Source organism: Medicago truncatula, chromosome 3 (genome assembly GCF_003473485.1).
Source record: "Medicago truncatula cultivar Jemalong A17 chromosome 3, MtrunA17r5.0-ANR, whole genome shotgun sequence".
NCBI classification, from domain to species: Eukaryota; Viridiplantae; Streptophyta; class Magnoliopsida; order Fabales; family Fabaceae; genus Medicago; species Medicago truncatula.
In genome coordinates, this window is record NC_053044.1 from 24,804,610 (window position 1) to 24,814,869 (window position 10,260).

The 10,260-nt window shown below is 35.0% G+C and overlaps 2 protein-coding genes across 2 annotated transcripts; both read right to left on the minus strand.

Annotated features, from left to right (window-relative positions):
- Positions 1 to 1,000: 1,000 nt before the first annotated feature.
- On the minus strand, positions 1,001 to 1,530 carry LOC25489049 (histone H4). Its single transcript, XM_013604451.3, has one exon. It carries the CDS (start codon positions 1,444 to 1,446, stop codon positions 1,135 to 1,137), a length of 312 nt encoding a protein of 103 aa, XP_013459905.1. The 5' UTR covers positions 1,447 to 1,530; the 3' UTR covers positions 1,001 to 1,134.
- A 4,787-nt stretch (positions 1,531 to 6,317) lies between these two features.
- On the minus strand, positions 6,318 to 9,528 carry LOC25489050 (pre-mRNA-splicing factor ATP-dependent RNA helicase DEAH7). Its single transcript, XM_013604452.3, has one exon. It carries the CDS (start codon positions 9,526 to 9,528, stop codon positions 6,331 to 6,333), a length of 3,198 nt encoding a protein of 1,065 aa, XP_013459906.2. The 3' UTR covers positions 6,318 to 6,330.
- Positions 9,529 to 10,260: the final 732 nt, after the last annotated feature.

Sequence of the window (10,260 nt, forward strand, 5' to 3'; positions counted from 1 at the left end):
GTTGATCATTCAATTTGGTTTGTTTCTCACAAGGCATTTTCTGTCATCCATAGTTTGTTTGTAATGTTCTTGCAATTTATTAGTATATTTCTTGCATTTCATGCACTGAATTAGTTTGAAATCAAGTATTCCGCATATGAATTGCTTTTCATCAAGATTCAACTAACTTTCCACTGTGAGTCACGATCCTAAAAAACTCAATTTTCAACTCATTTGATTTATGAACACAAATTCAAAGAATTAATTGTCTGTCGAGTCTCGAACTATATTCAAGTTGGCCTAGTTCATTGTTAATCATATTTCTACAACAAGGATTCAATCAAGACTCTTTTCTTCCTAGATCCCTCTCCCTTCCTCCTCTTTTTTTTGTTGGAAACCAATGTCATAATGTTTGAGAAAAACACTCGAAATTAGAACTCTGTTAACTCCATCTTATTGACTTTTGGACATCATTTAACAGTAATTTCCCCTTCACTTTTGTCGCGAAAAAAACTGATGACATGTACATAAATTGTTTCAACTTATTTTCATTGGCTCTTTAAAATAACTTATGAAAATAGATTATCCATTTGTTCACTTTTGCAATGCGTTTATTCAATTCCGTATTGAAAAAACAACATTGCCGCAGAAGCTTAGTTTTGTAGCTTCAGTAAACCACAGCAAAAGCAGACATAAACGCACAATAGGAGACAGAAACACACAACCAAACAGACATTATAGCATATAGATAAGTGCTTATCATGATAAACACTTATTGAACAAACGACAAAATAAATTATTGGATAGATGCTTAACTAAACAGATGCATAATCAGCTTAACCCTTTCTCCTAAACTTGTGAATCACATACCCCAAACAAATAAATTTAAATAAAAAACTCTTTTCAAAATATACTTGAATTAATTTCATTTTTCATAAAACTAATAAATGAAAAACCAGGAAATTTAATTAAATGATTCATCTACACGATTAAAAAGAAAAAAAAACACAAAGTAGAATCATAATTCACCATAAAAGATTATTTCATTAGATTTCAACCATTTTAAACTTACAAAGAAACAACAAAACCTAATTAACAACCAAATTAAGCATTATTTAGAGGATTCACATTAACACATGTTACAATTCATCTTCTTCAACCTCCGAATCCATAAAGCGTTCTTCCTTGCCTCTTCAAAGCATAAACAACATCCATAGCAGTCACAGTCTTCCTCCTTGCATGCTCAGTGTACGTAACCGCATCACGAATCACATTCTCCAAGAAAATCTTAAGAACTCCTCTTGTTTCCTCATAAATCAAACCACTGATTCTCTTAACACCACCTCTTCTCGCCAATCGACGAATCGCTGGCTTGGTGATTCCCTGAATGTTATCACGAAGAACTTTCCTGTGTCTCTTTGCACCTCCCTTTCCTAGTCCCTTACCTCCCTTTCCACGACCTGACATTTTCAAGAGAAAATTTGAGAAACAGAGAAAATTGGGAAATTTGGGGAATTAGGGTTTTGAATTGGATTTGAGTGGGAAACAGAGAAGGGGGTGTTGGAGTATTTATTGGAGGGAATTGAGTTTTTGTGTTTTGATATGGGTCGTTGGATTTTACGTAATCGACGGTTTAAATTGGCGATCCGTGCGTATTGTGATAAGGAATGATGGACGTTGATAAGTTAAATCTGACGGTCTGGATTCACTTTGTTGTGCCTGTGCGGATAACCATTTACTTTGTGATACTTCTTCCCTAATAAGTATTTTTTTATTTTTTTTAAAGAGTTTAACGAATATTTTATTGGTTAGTTGATAATGATATCATTATTTTTTTCTGGCTAAATTACGTATTTATCCCATAATAATATAAACTATTCTTAGGTGTAAATGTTACTCCCTCCCTCCCAATTTAATTGAGCAATTTACTCATTCCACATTTATTGAGAAAAATATATTAGTGAAGGACAGAGAAAAATGATTTTGAGTGTCTTTGTTAATTATTGGTTCATTCTTCTTTATCATAAATGTAAAATAGAATATATTGTATTGGAAGTGGTGAAAGTAATATTAATTAGAGTTATAATTGGGAAAAAATAATTAATATTGTATTGGAAAGTGAAATGACTCAGTTATTTTGGGACACTTTTTTATTGAAAATGACTCAGTTATTATGGAACGGAGAGAGTAGTATTGTTATTATGCATCCGTCTTTACGCTATCTTTATTACGGTAGCGTGTGTAGATTATCAGCGATATTTTATAAAAAATTTGCACGTAAATTACAAACGATATTTTATTTAAATTTTTTAATATAGATTAAGATTACAAGTATATGTATTCGTGATTTTCAAACGTAACAAACTCAACAAACCATATTTATATTTTTCAGACAACAAAAATATAGCAAAAAATTCTTATCTTTTTTAATAATAGTAACAATATAACATTATTATACGAAAAGTTGTTTAAAGGTATAATTGAGCAGTAACAAACTTTGACTCTTTTGTATCTTTTCCTTTTATTGAAATAAGTGATTTTCACATCTATTTTGTTTTTTATTTTGTGATTTCGTCATCTTAGTGTGACGTTGATTTATTCGTCGTCTTTTTTTGACTTTGTTTGTCTTTTTTGTTTTGTTCAGGTACTTGTTCGGTTCAGATTGTCAGACCAGCTTCGATTCAGTGCAAATCCAATCAATGACTTTGACGTCGTCCACGTTGGAGATCCGGAGACATGTGTATTCCGGAGAGTTGAATATAGTGATATGTGTAGCCTTTTGTACTTTGCTGTTTTATGCTATTAACATCGATGTTGTGAGTTTGTTCATATATTCATCCTTTTTGTTTTTAGCGAATTTGCATTGTATCTATTTACTTTATAAATTTGAATTAGGGGTGTTCAAAACCGAACCAACCCAATAAAAAAACCGCAAACCAAACCAATCCAAACTGAAACTGCAAAAAACTGCACTTGGTTCGGATGAATTTGGATGACTTTTGCACTAAACCGCGCGGTTCGGTTTGCAGTTTGCATCTCAGCAACCGAACCAAACCAACCAAATCGCAAGAATAATGAATATTACTTAAACATGTACTAGCCAAATTACATAGTTCAAGAATAATATCTTTCGATTCGATTTTTCCATTGTTGCACCATGAGGTTCGATTCTAATTCCTTTCCATCTCTTTCAATTCATTTCCGGTGATGAATTTGTTTCCTTTATTTCTCAGTAATTTGTTTCATGCTTATGTTTCTTCTTAATTTTACCTATTTTGATATAAGTTTTACCTAATATTTTATCATATAAACAACAAAATAAAATGTCCTATGTTTATTTTGTAACAAGTTGGCAATATTTAGAGTTAATGTAATTTTTTTTTTATCTCGCGATAAACTGCACAAACCGAACCAATCCAAGCTGCATTGGTTTGGTTTGGATGACTTTTTAAAAATCAACTGAATCAAACCAAACTGCATGCTTTTTTATCTCGCGGTTTGGATGACTTTTAAGCTCAAAACCGAACCAAACTGCACCGTGAACACCCCCTAATTTGAATGAATGAATATCATTTATTTTTGTAAAAAAAAAAAAAACATTATTATAAAAAAGTTTGTTTAAGATATAATTGGAATAACAAAAAAGTCAGCCCAAAATCCCCTATTTCCTTTAAATATAGTATAGATAAAATAAAATAAACTAAAAGGACAATATCAAAGATGAAGAAGATGAGAGCTTAGTCTATTATTCTGAGTCCTATTTATAGGACACAAATGAGCAAGTGAATGATCAAAGCAGTTAAGGATCACTAACCATACTTTCACTAATGGGGGTTATAGGAAGGTGGAAGATTAAGGGTGGACACCCACTAAGTTTACTATTCATAACACTCCCCTTTGAATGTCCATCAAGATATGTCACTTTAAAACCTTAAAAGGAAAAAATTCAATTGAAAAATATTTTAGTGAAGGAAAAAGAGTATAATATTCTTATACATTATATATTTATTTCTCCCCCTCAACAATACAACCATTTCTTAGACGTCAAAGACCAAATTTTTGTATCAGTTGTTCAAAAAGTATGTTTGGGAGTGACTTTGTAAAAAGGTCTGCAAGATTATCTCAAGAACGAATTTGTTGAATGTCTATATCATTGTTCTTCTAAAGAACATGAGTGAAAAAGACTTTAGAAGAAATATGTTTTTTTCAATCTTCTTTAATGTAACCCTTTTTCAACAAAGCAATGCATGAACCGTTGAATTAGGGACCTCAACCAAACACATTCTCGACTCGCCTTATGTAGTACTAAGAGTTCTGCATGATTTTATGATGTTGTTGTTATGGTATGCTTCATAAATCTCCATGAAATGGTTGTACCTCCATATATAAACAAGTAACCTGTTTATGATATACCATTATGAGATCTAACAAATAATCTGCACCTACATAACTTTTTAATTCTAATTATGGTTCTTTTTGAATAAAATAAACCCATGTACATTGTACCTCTATTGTAACGAAGTATATGCTTAATCTGCATCTACATAGCCTTTTAATTCTAATTATGGTTCTTTTCAATAAAATAAACCCATGTACATTGTACCTCTGGTGTGTAGGTGAAGAGCTATATCTTGCTAATAGATTGACAGAAAATGAAATACTGGGATGCGTATAATTACCAAGATACATTAGTGCTCCGATTGTTTTGAGATATGGTACTTCAAGACCAAGTATTTCTTCATTCTCTTTTTGAGGTCTGAAAGGATCTTTCTCCACATCCAGTGTTTGAACAACCATTTGGAGTAGATAATGGATGAGATTTGTCCAAATAAAAACGTTTTAAAACTTTTGCAACATAAGCTTCTTGATGCACAAATACTTCATTATTCAAATGTTCAATTTGTAATCCCAAACAAACCTTTGTCTTTCCCATGTCCTTCATCTCAAACTCTTTATTTAAGCAATCTATATCTTTTGAAAGATCTTCAAGAGTTCCAATAATATTTATACTATCAACATACACGACAATTATAGCAAATTCTTTTCCAAACCTTTTAATAAAAAAATTCATGGAAAAATAGGGTCATCTGTAAATCCCTCTTTTATCAAGTATTCACTGAAGCGATTAAATCTAATGCGAGCTTCCTGTAAATGTCACCATCAAACATCCATCATGTGTAATTTGAGCCCTTTATGTTCTACAAGGCTAATTAAATACCGAAAAGTACATGCACCCACTATATGTGAATACGTCTCATCAAAATCAATTTCAGGTCTTTGTGAAAATCCTTGGGCAACAAGTCGAGTTTTGTATCTCACAGTTTCACCATTCTCATTTCATTTTCGCATAAAAACTCACATATATCCAACCGGTTTCACACCTTCAAGTGTTCGAACTATAGGTCCAAAAGTCTTTTGCTTGTAAAGCGAGTTTATTTCTCATTCAATTGCCTCTTTCCATTTTGGCCAATTCCCACTTTGTATAGAATCTTTGATAGACTTTGGTTCATGATCCTCGTTATCAATTATCACATTTAGCACTATACGTATAGCAAAAGAATCGTCAATGTTGAATACTTCCAGTTCCATTGTATTCCATTAGTGACCTAATTTATTCATATCTCTTTATTTTCATGAATTTAAGGTTTCTGATCAGTCTCTTCAAGAACTGAAATATGATTTATGTCTGAAGATTCTTTTAGAGTATTTATATCCTCACTTGAGCCATCTTTCCTTTTAGTTCCTTTTCTCGTTGGAGAATTTTTATCTTTGGAATGGACTGGATAAACAAAAATTCAAGTCAGACTGTTCACTCAAAATCTGCTCATGGAATCAATCATGCATTTCGACTTACATATTCCTTCCATTCAAATCATGTTACTTTCAAATTTTCTTCTTCCCATGTTTCATTCGGTCAAACATTTAATCAATCCTATTAATCATATTATATTGATACTCATTTTTATCCATATATTGAAATTATGTTCATATATTTCTATAGAATTATGTGTTTGGTGAGATATTTTCTCACGTTTATTCTATATGTTTGATTCAGTATTGGAATTTACATTGCTCCTGGAGGATAATACTTTGATCAATGGGGTGTACACAATCTATGTTATACTCATATTTTATATGTTATACTTGATTAATATTTCATGCAGGTATGTGTTGCAGATGCTGAATTGATGTATATTTAATTTTTATGTATTATACAAAAATTCGTATGAGGAGCAGGAAGTAGCATGAGAAAAATCAACTTAAGCAACAAATCAGCTATTCATACTTTGAAGATTAATCGTTAACATTGTTTGCATGAGTTTACAAATATTTCACAGTATTATACAACATTTACAAACCAAACTTCTTTGGTCTCAAGAATGTGGAAGAACACTTTTTTAAACCTGGGATGGAAATCTGCTGCTGATTCTTGGCCCTTTTTTCTATCTCCTTCCGTTTATTTTCTCTCTCGAACTTCGCTTGCTCCTTCTTTAAATTCTCCACTTCCTCCTCAATGGCCGTTTTCTCTCGTTTCTGTTTCTTTTTATGCTCCATTAGTGATGTATCAGACTCCGTCACGGAGAAAAACATGGGTCCGAGCTCAGCCATCCACTTGGGCTCTACGGCTGTGGCACATTGCATGTACTCCTTGGTGGTTAGGATTAACTCGTGATAAACCACATATTCGGGAGTACAACCCATGCCATAGAGAGCACTACTGGGGTGAAGATAACATGGCATTCCATTCCGCGTGTTAACATACTCCCCCACACCCATTAGTCTTGCTGAATTGTGGAAGTATGCAGAACAAATTGCTTTTCTAACAACGTCTGTATCAGGAAAGCACGTTGTCAGCGGAATTTTTAGAGTCTTGAGAATATCAAGCAGCTGGGATCTCACCTCTCTAGCCTTTCTTAGACCTTTAACATGCAAAAAATGGTCATTGCACCAATCACCTCTGTAATCATGTTGTTTCCATTGCTGATAGACATTGTAAAGCGTTAAATGATCAGATTCTGGCACAAAAAATCTTTCGCGTGCAGCATCACTCTCCGCTGCTCGGTCCTTTGGCCTAAAGAAAACAGATGGTACTGAAAGCATGGAAACTATGGTCAGAACCTCCTCAAGACACCCGAACTGCTCACCCATCAAAAGCATCTTGGCAAGTGGAGGATCCAGTGGAAACTCAACCATTTTCCAGCCAAGTTCAGTCAATCTCCCCGCATTGTTAAGGGCACCCAACATCCACAACTGGTACATAGAATTAAGAATATTATCCTGCGGAGGTGGATCAATGAAATCAAAGTCGAGTAAATTTTCAACTTTAAGAGATTTCAGCAACAAGACGACATTGCCAAGGTTAGTTCTCTGAATCTCTGGAACAGGACTGGCCAACATTTCATTTAGGTAAGCACTCTCTGTATACAACCGATAGCATGTCCCAGGGCCAGTTCGACCAGCTCGACCAGCACGCTGGTTAGCAGCAGCCTGGCTAACCGGGAAGACTTGTAGAGCGTCCATACCCATCCTAGGGTTGTACACCTTCATTTTACCATAGCCCGTGTCTATAACATAGAAGATACCATCCACGGTTAGTGATGTCTCAGCAATATTAGTGGCCACAATGCATTTGCGCGCACCATCTTCAGCTTTCTGAAATATCTTTGCTTGCAAGTCAGCTGGAAGCTGAGAATATACGGGAAGAATCAAAAGTTTCGGGACTTCTTTATTTGAAGATGATACCATCTGCTCCATTTTTTCAGCAAGGGAGTAGCAAGCTGCCTCAATCTCGTCTTGGCCAGTCATGAAGATAAGGATGTCACCTGGAGGGCTGGTCATGTGAATAGTCATAGCCTGCTTCACTGCACCTTTAACATAATCTTCAACCGGAATTTTACTCCATAATATATTGATAGGAAATGTTCTCCCGGGAATATGAAAAATTGGAACATTTCCAAAAAAATGTGAAAATTTCTGTGCATTCAAAGTTGCTGATGTGACAATCAGTTTGAAATCTCGGCGTTGGGTTACAACTTTCTTCAATATTCCAAAAAGGACATCTGTGCTTAATGACCTTTCATGGGCTTCGTCCATCACAATAACCCTATATTTGTCTAAATCAGAGTCTTTAAGTGTTTCACGTAGAAGTACCCCATCCGTCATGTACTTTATTATGGTATTCGGTCCAGTCACATCTTCGAAACGGATTGCATAGCCAACTTTATCTCCCAACTCCGTGTCCATCTCCTCGCTAACTCTCTTGGCAACACTCATCGCTGCCACACGCCTTGGTTGGGTGCAACCTACTATACCGCCTATAGTGTAGCCATCTTCATATAGATATTGTGTCAATTGGGTTGTCTTTCCTGAACCAGTTTCCCCAACTACAACCACAACCTGATTTTCACGAATCACCTGTAATAGCTCTTCCCGCACTGAAAAAATAGGCAGATATTGCCTTTGCTCGGTAAGAGTTTTTGACACAGCAAAGTCACTCACAGCTTCTTCCTTCTTCATGTGGTTTGAAAACTTAGCTTCCTCCTTAAAATCAATTTCACCATCTTCACCCACGATACAAGTGTCTGCATCAATATTTTCTGCTGTTTTTTCAACGCCTAATATATCACCAAGTTTTGAGCCTGCAAGTTCCCAAAAGCGTTGGCGACACTTGTTTGAACTCTGCTTCCCATGGATTTCTCTTACCATCGCAGATCCTTTGCGAGAAATTATAGCCATGTCAGATGTTGGATCTTTTATCGGCATAACTGGCTCTGCCTGCTTGGTAAAAACAATTCTGCCATCAAGAAAATGAGGCTTTGTATCATGCACAACAAGAACGACCTTGCCTTCATCCTCATCATCAAATTCAGTCTTAACCTCTATGCCTCTAACAGCACCTGATCTCAGCAGCTGCCGATCTTCCCATCGAGCATTATCAGTAAGCTGAGATAATTTCTTGCTTTGAGAAAGGGACATCTTAGTGCCATCTCTTCGGACCAATCTTTTGGCCAACTTGGCCTCTTTTTTCTGAAACGAAGCCTCATCTCCAACAAAAAGTGAAGAGTTATCAAAATCAAACAATGTACTTCCTTCCTCTCTATCATACCATGCTCGGTCTGCACTGTATTCCATCTCTTGACGCATGCTTTCAGTAATCTCATACTTATGTTCTTCACCCAAGTCAGATTTATTTGCTATTTCCTCCTCATCTGAAGAAAAAGCGAGTTTATGCAATCTTCGATTATATCCAGCAACAGAAGATTTGTGTGAAGAGCCAGAAGCCCGTATTGGAAAAGGAGACGGAGAAACATGATCCAAAGGAGAAAGTGAATTAAAGGACGAACAAGGAGTATGCCATGGAGTTTCTTCCCTTTGAGGAGCATCTTCCCATTCCCATCGGCGATTGTGCAAGTCATATCTGTTAGGCTTTCTCCTTGAACCTTCATATCTGTTTCGCTTTCTATCATATTCATGATCATAATACCTACCATGTGAATCCCTTCCTGAGTAAGACTCATGCCTGCGTGTATCTGCCTGCCCACTTTCCATCATTGAGTCGAGATTGCGAGTGGTGTCGGATGGCCAATGGCCACGGAAAAAGCAGCTGCGCGGAGATAGTATAAAGGATGCGTGCAACTTAAGGTTTAGGGTTTAGAAACGGATGCGTTTCCACTTGATTATCTTTTCTGTTGTTTTGTTTTAGGGGAACCCACTTAATCAACTTATATTCTCTACTCATTCCTGTTTAATTGCAACAACCTATTTTACTTAATTATTTACATCATCCTTTTCCTATTAAATTGGAACCAACTCTTCCAATTAATTATCTTTTTTGTTTTGAGAAATTTTCCAATTAATTATCTCGTCCTCCTTATTAAATTATAACTAACTATTTCTTTTCATATTAAATTGAAACTAACTTTTCTACTCAATTCAAAGTCATTGAGAAATGAACTCATGGCGCCATTAGAAGTGGTTATCGATCTAAAATCATGGTTGGTTCAAACACCTTATGCTTATAAAAACTAGGTGGAAAACGTGCCTTGCACCAGAGGGGTGTTCACGGACGGATTGGATTGGTTCGGTTAATTTTTGCAGGAAAAATCATCTGATCCAATCTTTTCAGTTTTGTTATTTATTCATCTAATTAGTTTGGTTTTAAAATCAAATTCAATCCAATCTGATCTAAATTTTTTCGGTTTTGATTAAATTGATTTTTTATTTTCATTGTTGTATATTTTTTATTTTCTTTTAAGAAAATAGATAATTTTATGACATTTC